This window comes from Chanodichthys erythropterus, chromosome 9 (assembly GCF_024489055.1).
Source record: "Chanodichthys erythropterus isolate Z2021 chromosome 9, ASM2448905v1, whole genome shotgun sequence".
In the NCBI taxonomy this organism is placed as follows: domain Eukaryota; kingdom Metazoa; phylum Chordata; class Actinopteri; order Cypriniformes; family Xenocyprididae; genus Chanodichthys; species Chanodichthys erythropterus.
Window position 1 is genome coordinate 8,091,092 of NC_090229.1, and position 17,874 is coordinate 8,108,965.

The following is a 17,874-nucleotide window of genomic DNA, read 5'->3' on the forward strand; positions in this document are numbered from 1 at the left end:
AAGCATGACGTGATGTTCACAAATTTCTAACAGCCAGATTGTAAAATGTTGCTTATTAAAATCACTAGGTTGTGTTTTTTTAAACCGAGAAATAATGGTATTAGCGAGCCTTTATTTAAGGCACAATATGTAATTTTTCACCACTAGAGGCCACTTATTTAAAACAAAGGCGTAACTTGATGACGCCTTGATTTCGCGGCGTGATAGGCGACGCATGAACACGGTCCGTGTCCTGGTTAAAATTGCTTATTTCTCTGGATTTAAACATTCTTGGAAACTCTGGGATAATGTAATTACACTAGTCAACAAAATATATATCATTGTTCTAGTGGTTTTTGGATATTTGAATCCAAAAATCTTACATATTGTGCCTTTAAGAGTCATTTTTTAATAAAGCTTTAAATGTCAAGAAATCTTAATTATGCTAATGTCCATTAGTCTATAGAAAAGTTATACACAGTATACATAGTTTGCTTTGAAACAATTTTCACTCAGAAACTGATAAATAATTACCAAGAAACAATGAATTAAACCTGAAATTTTGAAATAGAAAGACTGAAACAGAATTGTCTAGCAAAACATACTCCAGTAACCTTTGTTTTCTTTACTAAATATATATATATATATATTTTTTACAGTGTATGAAGAAGATTGCTATAAAACATAAATGACCTTTAACCATCTAGATTCATGGTCACTATTCTTGATGAAATCAGTACAGAAACTTTGAATATTTGGTGGTTTTCCTCACCTTCAAAGGGAGAAATGTTTATTATGCGCATATATTCTTTATGCAACAAGCTTTTATAAAGACATTTATGTATATATTTCTTTTTTTTTTAAAAAAAAGACATGAATCTAGTGCCAATTCTGGAGGATAGTCATGTTATATACAGATTATTAGTGCTAACTTCACAGAAATCTAAGCGACAGAATGCCTGGTATTCACACTTTAAATGTGAAACATGTAGGCCAATGTGTTATGAGCTCCACGTCTGCATGCGTAAGCGTCATAGAAGAGCAAGCGGGGGGTTAAATTTATGCCGCATAGTATTAGTCTAGGCTGTGATGTCTGTTCATTTCATTTATGAATGATCAGTATTTCACTCTAGGGTCAAACATAAAATTAGACTTAAAATGGCTATAAATGTCTTTGCTTTTATGTGTGCAAATCAAGGAATTGCATTTTAGAAATCATGTAGTCCTTATAAAGTGTTTGTGTTCATGGAGGACAGCATACAGGAAAAAGACTGCACTAATTGTGATAGCAAAAGCTTACAAACATACGCACACACACACACATACACACCTTCATTCAGAACAGACATTAACATTCACTCACTCAAACACACACACACTATCCCACCCAATACAGAAATAATGAGTGACATACAGCTGTGTTAATTCATGAACCATTATCTGTTATTTACCATTACAAACTTGCACACACAAAAAAGTATGCATACACACACGCACACACACACACATACAAACACACACACATAAAACAAACTGCTAATTGTCTGCTCCCTTTCACAGTAATATGACTAAGAGCAAATAGCATTGTATATAAATATAAACATGATCGTCATTTATATTTAGCTTTCAGTGATATTGTCAAACCAACAATAAACATTTACAGTAATACACAATACAAACCACATATCACACTGCATTGAAATTCATTTACAATAGAATATCATCATAATCATAATCAACATATCACATATGTTCATGACTCACACAATGCATGTTTCATTCATTTTCAGCAGATCATTCTTGTATTAAATATTATATATCTCATAAATGATTTACAAGAACCAGCCCCAGGTCAGAAATGCATTCACGTATGAGCACTAAAAACAAGTCAAAGTGAATTATTGAACACCTGCATTAAGATGCATGTTGTTTCAGGCCTGGTACTAAGATCAGGGCTGGATGGCACACACATAAATATGCTTCAAAAATATACATTAGTTTGTCTTACTTTCCAATATAGTACATAATCTGTCACCTGTATTGAAGTAAATGACTGTAGACTCTTACCCGATTCAGCCACTTTAGAGATGTCCACACCTTGCTCAGATGCCATGAAACCCAAGATGGAGAAGACCACGAAACCAGAAAAGAAACTGGTGCCACTATTAATAAAAGCCAGAACAAAAGCGTCCCTGAGAAGAGAAGAAGAAAACATTAACTGCAGCTCAGTTGTGGCGTGTGTTTTAATGCAGTCAGGTGGTTGTGTAATATATTTAGAGCCCATACACATGGAGACGCATTTAGCTGTATATGAAAATTCTTTGCATCGTATTGAGGTTTCGTTTTGGGAGCCTGAAACTGCTATTTTTTGAAACCGGGTCCCAGAGTGGATAAATTTGAAAATGACACCCTTTTGTTTTTATGTGAAACAATATATTTTGTGAAACAATAATGTCATCACCCCACATCTCGACCCTACTCAGACACCACTACGTCACGTAACATCAACAGCAACAACAATGGCAGACTACATGCTTGTGTTCGTGCTGCAGAAGCTACTAAGCCTATTATCTTTACTAAAGTAAAGCTTTATTACTAAGCTTTCCTAAAGTTTGTATACAGCGTGCAAGGTTTATTCGAAGTCTTATTCTCCATTTTCAGTGTATCTCTGTTGCAGCGCCACATACGGGTCTGGCTTGTATACTTCATTGTTTTTGAGTCGGTTTCAGTGGTTTTGTGTGTACGCAGATATTTCTTGAGAAGCTCTGGCTTCGTGTGGATGAAGCCTATGTACTGTATACAATGTATTATAAATGTTAGGGGTGTAACGATACGCTCAGGTCACGATACGGTACGTATCACGATATTTTGAACAAAATGAAACTGAAATTCAAACAAGATTTATTAAAAAAACATGAACAAATTTCAATAATTTTCCTTGTTGTACATACAAGATCCCATTTCAATAAAATAAATAAATATAAAATTTTAATAAAAACCTTCTGTATTCAAATTAACAGTTGAATAGGGCTGTCTGTCACTGAAAAAAAATGTTAAATTTAACATGAACTTAGAATTATGAATAGGGGCCGTTCACATATCGCGTCTAAAAACGCGTGGAAGGCGCGGCCGCACCGCTTCTCCTTCTTTCCAAAGCGCTTGCGCTCGTGGGGCGTCGGTCGTTGCTATGCAACCATGAACTGAGCTCTCCAAGAGGATCAGGATGTTTCTGCAAAGGATAAATGATTTCTAGCCCTTGCATTAGTTTTACTACGAGATATTTTGATGGAGATAAGTTATAAAAACCACACTGTACAGCTATGATCAGCTGTTCGGCTGAGCTTTTGATGTTTTGTTACGGAAAGGCCATAGCTGATCGGTTGATTCTTGTCACACGACATGCGGTGCGCTTGCGGCATTCTGAGAAGTTGAGAATTGCATGCGCGTCGATCCCATTATGAGCGCGCCTGCCGCGCGGCTACATTTGAAAATAATAACTGACTTGCACGCGGAAAAGACGCAATATGTGAACGGCCCCACAGAACTTCTTAAAGCAAAGCATCACAAGCGTCTTTTGCTTTTCTGTGAACACAGCTGTTGCTGTGCACTGCGGTGAAAGAAAGCCACGACTTTTCTCACGTGACCATGCAAGAGACTGACATGAGAAACGTTTAAACCTGCTTGCAAGATTCAATGTGTGCCCGAAACACTTACTGAACTAGAGAGCTGATTGAGACACACCATCTACGATAAATCGTTACACCCCTAATACTTATAGTATTTTAAAAAAAATGTGGTAGCATTGGATCTGGACAGGAAGGATAACTCTGGGAGTTGGAAGGGGTGTGTTGCGATTCTGCCTTCTCACATTGCGATACAGGTTCGTGGACCTGCGTATCGCGATTTCGGTTTCATATCGCATATCGTTACAGCCCTAATAAATGTTATAATGTTTATGCATTAAAATGCATTCATAATGTATAATAATAATGCCACCTTATAGTCAGTTATATCTGCCTTAATATATCTACTCAAGGTTCTACATTAAAGAGTGTAATGCATTAATTAACATGATTTCATGTGGGATATCATGTATTTTATACATTAATAATATATAAAGTAATATATATAAATGAAGAAGAAGATGCTATTTTAGCCACAAAATAAGGTTTTTCTGAGGCATAAAAACATGGTACTCGTGGACAATCAGAATCAAACAATAACACTTAACATGTTGAGCTATATAACAATGATTCGTTTTCTGTCTATAAATGTATCCAAACAGTTGTTCCCTTGTCTAATAAAACATATTGAAGCGTCTTTGATGTTCCCATGGTTTCTACAAAATAATACCAGAAATTGAGGGTAACGCAGGTATGATGTCATTGATAGGCGACGCGCGGACATGGTCCGTGTCCTGGTTATAATTTCTCTAGATTTGAACAATCTTTTAAACATCTGGGATAATGTAAGTACACAAGCCAACAAAATATATAACATTGTTCTAGCGTTTTTTGGATATTTTAATCCAAAAATAAAATAAAATTTAAATGAGAAAAATCTCAGATGTTCAATGTATATATAACCAGCCTAAGTGCTTTATACATTAAAGTCAAAGCAAAGTTCAGTGCATCTGGTTGCTCATGTATGCAGGACATTTGAGATCGATTAAAGTGAGAGGCTGTTTACTCTTTGCTAGCTTCTTATAAGACAAGGTCAGGGCTCTCTGATTGGGTGAACATACTAGACACAACGTCTTTCGAAAAGAAAACACGTTGGTTCAGAAAGATCGCAAGACGGCATAACAAAACGCGTCCTTGTCTCTTCAAGGCTGTGATGGAGGCTTACTTATAGCAGTCATTGTTGAATCGGTTATAGCTGCCGAGGGCAGTGAGGGCTCCGAGCCCGATAGCGTAGGAGAAAAAGATTTGAGTACCAGCATCGATCCAGACCTGAGAAAGACAAAAAGAGTAATGACAGTCAGACAAACAGATCCACCTCTGAAATGATTATTAAGCTCAAAGTGGCTCCAGGTGCTCTGGAGAAAGACATAAAAGTCAAGTTTAAAAGTGCTTAGAAACAGTATTAAAGTATTGTGTATAGTTGAGGGAGAATCGTAAATAAACGAAGAAAGAGTGAAGCGTGTTGAATTACATTTACATTGATTTAGATAAAAGCAGATGATTTCATCCAAAGAGAGATATGAAGCTAAAGGAGATAACTACAAGACTCACCTGTGCCTCTCCTAGCTTAGACCAATTAGGTTTGACATAGTACATGATCCCATCATAAGCTCCGGGAAGAGTAACGCCCCTCACAAGGAGAATAATCAGGACCACATACGGGAACGTGGCAGTGAAATACACAATCTGTGAAAGACAAAACCAAGAAACGCACTCAAGTTAACTGATTTCATGACATATAACTCGCTGCTTAGCTTAGGTTTTAAAGGGTTAGTTCACCCAAAAATGACATTTCTGTCATTAATTACTCACCCTCATGTCGTTCCAAACCCGCAAGACCTTTGTTCATCTTCAAAACACAAAATAAGATGTTTTTGGTGAAATCTGAGAGCTCAACTGACATTATGACGCTTCAAAACTTCTTAAAGAGATCGTAAAACTAATCCATATGAATTGAGCGGTTTAGTCCAAATTTTCTGAAGAGACTCGATCACTTTTTATGATGAACAGGTTGAAAACTTGATTGAAATGAACAGATTTTCTCTTCAGAAAATTTGAACTAAACCGCATTGTATTAGATTTATGTCAAAGTGTCAATTGCGTAGCAGTCTATGGAGAAGAACACTCTCAGATCGCATCAAAAATATCTTCATTTGTGTTCTGAAGATGAAGGAAAGTCTTATAGGTCTGGAACAACATGAGGGTGAGTAATTTATGACAGAAATTTCATTTTAGGGTGAACTAACCCTTAAACTTATTTTCATCTGCTAAGGCTATTACTATAATATTGCTAATATTGGGGTATTTGAAGCATAAGCATTAAACTTTGCCATAAAAAAAAAAATCATAGAAGCCTATTTGATTAGTAGACTCATTTTGATATTAGATTAACAACTTAAAACGTTTATTTGTTATATATTTTTTCAAATCCTAAAATCTTTTATTTCCAAGTTGAAATAAAAAACATTACCTATAACTTGCTGCTTACGGTTCTAGCCTAATAGCTCCATTTGCTAAGGTTATTACTATTAACAATGTTTTAGCGGGGTATTAGGCATAAGTATTAAACTCTGCCACAAACCGATATCTCAAATCGTGTTTGTTGAACAGATATGCTATTATTTCTCGAAAAGGTCAGAATTACCAAAACACCCTATAGCAATGACCTTGCAACATCCTGGCAACCACCCACAACATGGTGTTGCATGAGAAAGCACCACTCATATTTTCTTCATAAAATGTAAAAATCACATTTTTGACAATCATATGTTATTTTCCGTGTTTAATAAGCGTCCTTGTTTGCTGAATGATTTTTGCAGTGCATTTAAGGGCATTTGCTAGACTGATTGTAGAAAGCCACATAAAATCCAGATAACATAATCTAGTACAAGCCAATATTATCTGTAGATTTATATCAGGGAATTTGTTGCATTGCATCTCTAAAATACTTTTTTATCTCTCGTGGGTCTCAGCAAGGACAGTGTTAGTCACATGCTGAGCATTCTGTCATGTGAAAAAGCAGAGAAGCATGTAGCGCACGTCTCACTGCCTTCTGTTATCAGATCATTGCTGATTTTCTTTAGCAAGGAGAGGTTTATTGATTCAGTGGCTGGGTCCAAACGGTGTGAACTTTGAACTTTGACGATACGAGACGGATTGTTATCAGGGAGCATTTAAATGAGATCTGCTCATTCCAAGTGTTGCTGGTTTATGGACTTGGCTCACAGTATGTTCTTACGAGGCTGGCAGCCTTCTGTAATTGCTCCACATAGACACATAAAAGTAGGACAGCCATTCTAGATCAAGCCCATCACATTAAAGCACGCTGCTCAGCCCTAGCTCTTCACAGACTTCAATTGTTCTTTCAAAACTCTCTTCTGAATTCCCTCAGGAAGGCGAGCTCAACTCATAAAATACATTGCTGCCCAGTTACAGCAAAAACACGGTCACTGTTTATGACGTGCTGTGGATAGCAAGAGCTTTTTGAATTATCCACGTCATTCTGACATCTTTGTCTGTCCTTGGTCCAGAGCAACATGTCATCTCTAGTAGTCCTGACAAGAACAATAATAAATCCTGACATATCAACGAAAAAACCCTCTAACACATAAAATACAGTAAAACAGTAGCACTGTGAAAAATTATAATTAAAAATAACTTTTTTTTATTTTAATTTATCTTAAAATGTGTGTGTATGTGTGTGTGTATATATATAAATATATATATATAAATAATATAATAAAATAATATCAAAATATATATAAGTATATATTTTAATACAACAAAATTAAATTATATATTGATTATTTATCATAAAAATAAATACAATTTATTATAGTAAGATTATAATTTTTACATAAATTACTACTTTTATTCAGCAAGGATGCATTCATTTGATCAAAAGTGTCAGTAAAAATATTTATATTGTTAGAAAAGATTTCTATTTCAAATAAATGCTGTTCTTTTTAACTTTCTATTCATCAAAGAAAAAAATGTGTCACGGTTTCCACAAAAATATATTTATATAAGAAATGGTTCATGAGCATCAAATCAGCCTATTTACAAAGGATCATGTGACACTGATGTCTGGAGTAATAGTTGGTGAAAATTCAGCTTTTGCCATTAAATTCCATTTGAAAATATATTAAAATAAATGATTAAAGGTATTTTAAATTGCAATTATTTTTCTCAATATTACAGCTTTTACTGTATTTTTGATCAAACTAATGCAGTCGTGATGCAGTCGTCCATTTTGGTAAATACAGAACTATACTATTCTATCTTAATAAAGAACTACATAGAATTAGCTGTCTGATGCAAAATCAAACACTCCTGCTATAACACTGTTTCCAGCTCTGACTTTAAGATTCAGTCCATGCTACTTTCAAGTGTGTATAAAAATGCAGAAATAGACCTGAACTAAAAATACTGTCAGTAAACAAACTCTGTTCTAATTCCCATGAGGGCTGTGAATCTGGGGTAATCTGCCGCTTAGTATTTGTGCCCCGTAATAATTAATCAGATTCTGAAATAGCCAATTAGCGCACTGTAACACTGGCTCATTGTGTGTGCGTGTGTGTGTGTGTGTGTGTGTGTGTGTGTGTGTGTCAGTCATCTGAATGAGCTTGACTCAACGCTTACTCACAGTGTCCTTTCCATCAATGAAATAGGAAAAACACAAGTTGGCAACTAAATATTTAACTAAATAAACAAGTTTAAATAACCTACTTTATTTGCCTTCTTTAACTGTTTACTAGAAACACTAAGCCCTGCTTTGAGTACACAGGAGTAACACAGCAGACTTTAGAACAAAACAAACCATGTTTGCAATACGAGGATGACCTTCTACACAGCAATACGCAGCAGAAATAAAATGAAGTAATTATATCACTAAGGGTTCATATGATCCCGCCTCCCAGAGAGAGAATATGGCTGTTGGCCATTTGTACGAGCACCTTATCACGTCCCACTGCAGACACCCGCTCGTGACCGACCAATCTCAGAGAGCCTCCCTGACAAGGCACTTTGTAATATTTCCCGCCACACCCCCATGGCAAATAATGTTGCTATGGCTACCTTTCTGCCTCACTTCAGCACTACTGTGATAGAGCAGCAGTGGGTGGAGCTATGCGAATCAAGGTTACACAAGAAAGTCACATTGCACTTGAGCTAAACAACCTGGGAAATGAAATAAGATGCAGTCTTTGACATCATATTTTTATGAATTTATGTGCAGCATAATAACAAGATTACACAAGAACATGTGAAATGACCTGCAGAGTGAATTCAAGTTAATTAAAGTTTCAGATTAGATAAAAATGGCTGTTTGAAATATAAAACACTGAAATAGTGAAGGTGATGTGAAAACGCTTACAGAAGATCCAAAATGATCTTTTGTGAAGAAAGCAATCCCATAACGGAAACAAGCACTGCAAAATGTGCAAAGACGTGCAAAGTTAAACAGCCTTTACAAAAAAAGATAAAACAACGAGTTTTTTTTTTGAGTTTTTCGCCCAACTGCGGTACTTCCGCCTACATCACGTGTGATCTTTCCAACGTGATTACGTAATGCGTGGTGCATCGCAGAGCAGTGCAAGATGAGCATCTCTTTCTCTAGTTTCTCTAGATAAGACCCTTATTTCTCGGCTGGGATCATGTAGAGCCCTTTGAAGCTGCACTGGAACTGACATTTGGACCTTCAACCCGTTGGTAACTGTTAAAGTCCACTATATGGAGAAAAATCCTGGAATGTTTTCCTCAAAAACCATAATTTCTTTTTTTGACTGAAGAAAGAAAGACAATAAACATCTTGGATGACATGGGGGTGAGTACATTTTCAGGAAATGTTCGTTCTGAAGTGAACCAATGCTTTAATGCATCCTTGCTGAATAAAAGTATGAATTTCTTTCAAAGTAAAACATTACTGACCCCAAACTTTTGAACAGTAGTGTGTATTTAAAAATACATCACCTCCTTTCAAAACAGTTAGCTACTTTTTGTTAGTAGCTTGTAATTTTTCCAAAGAGTAGGTAGCTTGACTGTAGTTTAAGTGGCTAGTAGCTTCGCCAACACTAGTTGACAATGATCTCTGACTGTTACGTAACCAAGCTTAAGACGTAGTGCAGGTATCTGATTTCCTGCTGCTGTCCATGTGACTGCTTTTACCTCTCTTCAACCCACACAAGATTCACACATGCAATGACAAGCACTAAAGAGAGAAAGATTGTGCTCACCTTTCCTGTTGACTTCACCCCCTTCCACACACAGAAGTAAACCATCACCCACACAGCCAACAGACACAGCGTCAGTTCCCAGTTCATGGCGCCTGGCTGGTCCAGCCCATCCGAGATGTTCAGAACCTTGTTCCTGAGATGGAGAAAGACGTTCATGAATGAAAGCACTGTATAGCGCTCACAAAGCTTTGCTTCATTGCCGTTTTTATTTTTAATTTATTTAATTCATAACTACCTAACTCACATGTAGCTTGAAAGTGATGACTTTCCAGAGTTGTATAGTCTACTGTCACTGATGACATGAAAACTAACCATGAACCGTTCTGAACGGTCAATCCATGTGCTCTGTAAACAGATGTCCTTCCAAATCTGAGATTTCACCTTGCATAGCCAATAATATGTAATTCATAAACCTCATACACAGATCCAGATTGTACAGGCAGCACTATGTGACCAAATGTGTTTAACCGGTTCTGACATGTGAGATTTAAAACAGTAAAACAACAAGTCCAAGTAAGAAATGCAAGTTAAATTTTAACAACAACAACACATACATCTTGTCAGGAGTGGTTCTTACATAAAAGGCATTTTGAATATTACAAAGAGAAATGAATAGCATAAAAAAACAACTCACTCCCAGAATTCAATAATAGGGGAACGCCCATTTGCAAGCTCTTCGCACGTCAGGTTGCCAAATGTGGAGTTGACAATGGTGCCGTTCAGGCATTCGCCGTGGCGGAAGATCTCGATGCAGTTCTCTGTGTTCCATGGGTTGTCGCAGGTGGACCAGGGCAGCGGGGAATTGAAGGACTTTATGAAGTAGTAGAAACCCCAGGCAAGTACCATGATGTAGTATGTGTTACAGAAGAACACAATCACCATGGAGGCATAGCCAAGTCCTAAAACAAACCAGTAAATCACAGCATGAAACAGCATTCAAAATGCATTTAACTTAAATCAATTAAAAATAAACCCTTCAGCTGAACTGTATCCCTTACATAACATGTACTGATGAACCATGCATTCAGGCAGTAAATAGAGTTAATTTTGATTACATGTTGTCTTTAAACTACAGAATGAGGCAAGAATATACTTAAAGGGTTAGTTCACCCAAAAATGAAAATTATGTCATTAATAACTCACCCTCATGTCGTTCCAAACCCGTAAGACCTCCGTTCATCTTCGGAACACAGTTTAAGATATTTTAGATTTAGCCCGAGAGCTTTCTGTCCCTCCATTGAAAATGTATGTACGGTAGACTTTCCATGTCCAGAAAGGTAATAAAAACATCATCAAAGTAGTCCATGTGACATCAGTGGGTTAGTTAGAATTTGTTGAAACATCGAAAATACATTTTGGTCCAAAAATAACAAAAACTACGACTTTATTCAGCATTGTCTTCTCTTCCGGGTCTGTTGTCAATCTGCGTTCATGACTCCGCTTCTTCTTCTTCTTCTTTCCTGTTTTACGGCGGTCGGCATCCAGCTTATTGGTGCATTACTGCCCTCTTCTGCTCCGGAGTGTGGTTTACGACTCCGCAGTGACGCTGCTGACGTAAGACGCTGCTGACGTGTTATCCGGTGCGCCCGAGCTTCGTTTACAGTCTGAAGGAGACGCACGCTGTATTCAAGCTATTCTACATTGTTTGTATTTTGGTATTGCTATATTTTTTAAAATGGTGCGTAAGTGTGCATGTCGCGGATGTCCTAATCGCCAAAAACAACCACGGCGACGTAAAAGTGCATAACCAATGCCGACAGATGAAAGGATTCAATGGAATCAATTCAATGGAAAGGATTCCGGAAGAGCATACAATGCTGAATAAAGTCGTAGTTTTTGTTATTTTTGGACCAAAATGTATTTTTGATGCTTCAAAAAATTCTAACTAACCCACTGATGTCACATGGACTACTTTGATGATGTTTTTATTACCTTTCTGGACATGGACAGTATAACGTACATACATTTTCAATGGAAAATATCTTAAACTGTGTTCCGAAGATGAACAGAGGTCTTACGGGTTTGGAACGAGTCATTAATGACATAATTTTCATTTTTGGGTGAACTAACCCTTTAAGAGCATCCATAATTGTAATAATATATTTGTACCCTTTTCGTGATAAAATATGTTTATAATTTTGAAATATATCAGAATACAAAGTCTAGATATTATGTGATATAGATATTTTGTACTGATGATATTTGGTGAAATTATTATTATTATACATTATAATAATATATTATATAATATTATAATAATTATTATATAATAATATACAGTATATTATATAATAAATATTATAGTATTATTAATATTATAATAATAATAATACTATATTATAGTTATTGTAATATTTTATATATAAATATAAAATATTGTATTATATATAACATGTATTAATAATTATTTAATTATTAATAAATACAAAATATTATTATATATAACATAGCATTTTTGTAATTTATTCTACTTTAATATAATATAATATAACAATATAATAGATATTATAATATTTTATATATAAATATAAAATATTGTATTATATATAACATTTATATAAAAACTATTATTTATGTATTATTAAATAAAGAATATTATTATATGTAGAAGCATTTTTTAATTTAATTCTACTGTAATATAATATAATATAAGATAATTATTATAGATATTATTATATTTTAAATACATATAAAATATTGTATTATATATAACATTTATGTATAAACTATTATTTATGTATTATTAAATACAAAATATTGTTATACATAAACACTTTTTTTTATTCTCCTAATAAATTAAATATAATATAATAATAATGTATTAGTAAATAATATAATATAATATAATATAATATAATATAATATAATATAATATAATATAATATAATATAATATAATATAATATAATATAATATAATATAATATAATATAATATAATAGGATTAAAATAAAATTAAATAAAGAATGCATGTGCAATGTTCTAAGGGACAACCTAAAATAGCATCATAACTAAAAAAATAAGGTAAAGCATAAAGATAGAGCAAACCTTTAAAAAGAGGGGCAATGTTCCACACATTGATGCTTCCAGCCTTCATAAACTGACCCAGCGCTATCTCCAGGAAGAATATCGGAATGCCTCCCAGAAATATGAACAACACATAGGGAATGAGGAACACTCCTGTGAACACACAGCAATAGAGATAGAGAGCGATGTTAATGGATGGAATGTCGGTGCCGATAGCCTAGTGGTTTGTGCGCCGGCATGTGGCGCAAATGCGTTCACGGTGAGTTCGATTCCCGTATCGAGGTCCTTTGCCAATCCTGCCCCCCTCTGTCTGCTCTCTATTGTCCTCTCTAAATAAAGGCACAAAAAGCCCATAAATATAACTTTAAAAAAAAAGACAACATGGAATGACATTCACAAGCAACCCATGTAAGTTACTGCATTTTGATGAAAGAAATGGAATAATTGTTAGATTAACATGCATTGATGAATCGTTCACAATAAGACAAGAAATATGTAGTAAAGGCTCGATTTGAAGGTCAAACACTTGATGTGAAATTCAAAGAATTGCATTTTCCATTCATTCTAGTCATAAGATGTCATAATGTACCAATAAAATAATACCTAGAAACATAAACCGAGGTCTCATGATGTATATAATGCCAATTAACCCCAAAAAACAACGCAGTATTGCATTTTACACATCTTCAAAGTATTACAACACAGGTGACCATTTTAAATGAGGGAATTATCTGCTATTTGTGCACAACACCGACACGTTGGCACGTCATCTAGGATTTGACTGCTGCTGGTCGCATTAGCATTCATCATGCGGTCTGTGCGGCAGCACACTGATGCGTCGGCAGCAATAAACCTTCGCTCGACTGATCTGAGATTGACAGCCACAGTAGCGGCTTAGAGAGGGGGGTCGGTCGCCGGTGTGATGCAGATTATCCACTGAAAACCGTGCTGGCATGCTCAATGAAAGTCTTGATGATGTCACCTGCCACTCATCGCCGAGGTGACTGCGGGGGAGGATGGGTGCATGTGACAGACAGAGTGAAAAAAACGGATGCGATGGAAAAAAAAGGCAGAGTGGGACGCCGTTATACAAAACGACACGCTTACGTAATGCTAGCTCTGCAGGCTAGTGGATACACGGCCAATTTATAAAGAATGCAAGGCAGTTATCCTAAAACAATAAAATAACAACAACTCCTGCTGCTAATTTTAAACACTGATATGAATGAAGTGGCTCCTTTGGGACCACTGCCCAGTTTCCATTCAGAAAACAACAGCTTCTGTTGGACTCGTGACTCAGAAAGAAGCCTTTGATGAACTGCCTACAGAAGGAAGCACCGAACACAATGTGCTGCACAGATCTCCAGACTGCAGCCGCTACGTGAGTGTATTCCTCTGTGAAAAAAGGGAAAATATGCATATGTGGGCTAGTGTCGGGTTGATTTGCAAACAAAAGAGAACACCATGGCAATGCCCCGTGAGCGGATGATGCATGAGAATGTGACTGCGGGTCAATGCGTGAACACGTACACAGCTAGAGCGGAATATAACAAGTGTGACTCACACACACACACAGTCTTGCGAGTGCTGCAGTAGCTGACGTTGTGCGCATAGATCACTTGACTCTGTCTCAGCGTGTGCTTATTATTATGCTCTCAGAAAAGTGAGGAATCTTTTCAGCTCTTTCTCTTCTAATGCATAAAAGACCAGGTGTTCCATTGCTAATTTTGTCTACTGATACAATTCAAGATGAATTAGGTGGCTTATAATCATAATCCGACATAGGGATTGATTGACATCTTCCCAAAATGTAATACTAATTGAAAATCACACATTGCCATTGTGACGTATTTTGATCAGCGAACATAAGCAGAAGCTCAATCGAACCTGCTTGACGCATGAGAATGAACCTCACGAGAATGAACCCCATTGGTTCTCGCATGTCAAGCAAACACGTTTGAGCTTCTGTTTACCATAACTGATGTGAGAGTTAATGAATGTTTATATGTAAATAAAAGCCTAAATACAATCTGTTCCCATATAAAGCGATCATATCTCTTCAGAAAATGTGGACTAAACCGCTCAATTCATATTGATTCGTTTTACGATCTCTTTATGAACTTTTTGAAGCCTCAAAGTGCTAGTTGCGCAGCTGTCCATGGAAGGACAGAAATTGCTCAATTTCATTAAAAATATCTTTGTGTTCTGAAGATAAATTAAAGTTTTACGGGTTTGGAATGACATGAGGGTGAGTAAATGATGACAGTATTTACATTTTTGGGTGAACTAACGCTAATAAAAAGTGGCAGCGTGATTTATGATGTACTGATCATGATGCTAACATTAGCAGAGCTCTTGTGAAAACATCTAACATGCTGTCAAGCTAATATCTTGCTTTAAATGGAATTCTTGATTCTGAAACAACATTCAGTTTTCAAATATGTCTAAATAATGACTGCTGACCACAGAAATTCTGTATTAACAAAGACTTTATATAGAGAGAGACAATCGGCAACTGGTAAAGTCAGCAGCCGTTAGAAGCTCCGGTTCCTATAGAGACGCACACGCTTGATCCAGCCTGAAAAATGCTGTTTTTTGTCATGATTCGAAGGTTTAGAAACAAAATTTATGAGACAGTTGTTGTCAGATTTCATTGGTGATTTCAAAAATGAAATTTTATCGAAAGCTTGGCGAACAGTTTTGGAGAATTTGATGTTTCCCCATTCAAAGAGATAGGAGCTGCACTTGAATGCACGAGAGGCGTTTCAAAGATGGCCACTGAGTTAAATGGCTTGTCTTAAAGGGACTTTGTTATTAAGTGACTGCCTACTTATGTTTCATCTGTCTCTCTGCAGCGTCTATACATTTGCTAATAAAATACAATCAATACTTTATGTCCATTTATTTGCTGAGTAGCCACATAATAATTCTGGGTCATGTTCTTTTAGCTGCTCGTTATCACAAAATAAACCCTGTCAGAGTATTTTGTGACTGAACACTGACTGTACATTATCCCTTACTTAACTTCCACCAGCTCACGACAGTCACATCAGGTGTGGCGAAAATATGTTAAGCTGTCTATTCTGGATGGGCTAAAAATGCATTGAGAGCTAACGATCTCAACAGTGCTGAATCCTGTTTGCCAGTTAGCGAAATTGCAGTGTAAAGCCCAGGTGAGCAGTTTACATCATCCTGTAAAGCACACCCGAGAAGTGTTTTCACTCCCTTCTAAAGAGCAGGCCTTACAAAACAGGCAGAACTGATTTGATTCTTGGGTAATAAGGGGAAGCTATAAATATAGATTCCCACACCTCCCCCTAACAGAACAGATGGATATGGACAATCTGTCAACACATATGGCTCAGTCCAGTCAGAAGCCAATGATAATGTTTTCATGTATTACCAGGTGAAAATGAACTTGTCTCCAGCATCAGTATGTACTGTCGGCTAGCTAGAGCCACATGCATTCAATAGAAGCAAAACACTATTCTAGTAATGTAATATTAGTTGCCAGTAGAAAATCTATATATACTGTATCATGCTTTCCTGTTGTCCGAGTTAGTGTCAATTCTGTTACCGTCAAACTCTTTTACCAAGGTAGAGTAACAGTGTTTACAGTCATGTATGTGTGTGTGAGGCAGAGGGAGAGAGAGTGTGTGTGTGTGTGTGTTTCTCTGTGTATGACTGTCAATTCTGTTATACACATGTTAAAAAAATTAATTTTGTTAATAAATGTTCTATGTTTAATATAAGCGAGTTTATATTTGTTTAGTTTTTGGTTCCAGTGTTTGCTGATTTTCAGATTTCTATTTAAACGTTGTGTAAGTTATTTGTTGTTTTATATTAGACCTATAGCATGGGGGTATGCCGTATTCTTTTTGTTAATAAATGTTCTACTTAATATAAGTAGTAAGTTTGTCATTGAACTGTTTTGTTGTTGTGTTTGTGTTGTTTATTAAGTATAATAATGAACACACCATTCAACTGCCGCCCCCATAAACGTGCTACTAGTCAAATAATGGGTTAAATGAATGACTACTAGTCGACTAGAAAAATCGTTGGCTGTGGGCAGCCCTATCATTTTCTCACAATGCATGCCAATGGATGAGGAAATTCTTTCACCTTGATGATACCACAAAAACAACAGTGATTTCACAATCACAACTGCTCATACTTGTTTTATAAGGTGATGAATAATAATAATAAAACTGTGCGAACTCTGTGTGGGACTTATTTGCTATCACAAAAGTTTCAAAGCCTTGCCGGATAAACATTTCATTAATTTTATTCTGACGTGCGCTTTTTCTGAGCGCGTACACCCGAAGCCCGCGTGCGTGCACACACACACTAAAAGCCTGTCAAACAGCACTTGATTAGTGGACTTTATCTTTCGCGTGAATGCACTAATACTGTCAAATACACACAAGGTGTACATAAACACAGTTGGTTATGTCTAAAGTGAAAGTAATCAGTTGAGAGAAAATCGGATGCGTGTCTGTATTTTAGATGTGTGCAGGTCTTAAAGTAACAACCACCTAATAGTAAACATGCTGCCCTTGTCCTTAAAGGGATAGTTCACCCAATATATTGTTCCAACTGTATTCATTTCTTTCTTCTGCTGAACACAAAATAAGAAATTTTGAAGAATGTGGGTTGCTGGTCACCAACTTTTTGGTTACCCACATTCTTCAAAATTTCTTATTTTGTGTTCAGCAGAAGAAAGAAATGAATATAGGTTTAAAGCAAGTAAATGATGAGAGCATTTTCATTTTTGGGTGAACTGTTCCTTTAATGTTAACACATTTATTATTGTTATCTTCCTACAGGTCCATTTAAACTGTTAATTTTATGACATAATTTAATTTTGTCCATTTTGAACATTTACATTCATTTTTTTATATAAGAAGATACTGTTTATCTTAAGTTATTTTAACTGAGGGGCCCCATTAAAGCT

General features: G+C 35.9%; 1 protein-coding gene across 4 annotated transcripts in view; it reads right to left on the reverse strand.

The window, feature by feature from the left end:
* The window catches only part of slc6a8 (solute carrier family 6 member 8), a 40,101-nt gene that overhangs the window by 13,272 nt on the left and 8,955 nt on the right, over positions 1 to 17,874 (reverse strand). For 3 of the 4 annotated variants that reach the window (XM_067394441.1, XM_067394440.1, XM_067394442.1), the window contains 6 exons: positions 12,942 to 13,073; positions 10,530 to 10,794; positions 9,896 to 10,028; positions 5,214 to 5,348; positions 4,828 to 4,931; positions 2,047 to 2,171 (listed from right to left, as the gene is read on the reverse strand). In XM_067394441.1, the coding sequence (XP_067250542.1) occupies positions 2,047 to 2,171; positions 4,828 to 4,931; positions 5,214 to 5,348; positions 9,896 to 10,028; positions 10,530 to 10,794; positions 12,942 to 13,073 (894 nt within the window). Of the gene's footprint in view, positions 1 to 2,046; positions 2,172 to 4,827; positions 4,932 to 5,213; positions 5,349 to 9,895; positions 10,029 to 10,139; positions 10,484 to 10,529; positions 10,795 to 12,941; positions 13,074 to 17,874 lie in introns of those variants that run through there. The other variant, XM_067394443.1, reaches the window with a different exon arrangement.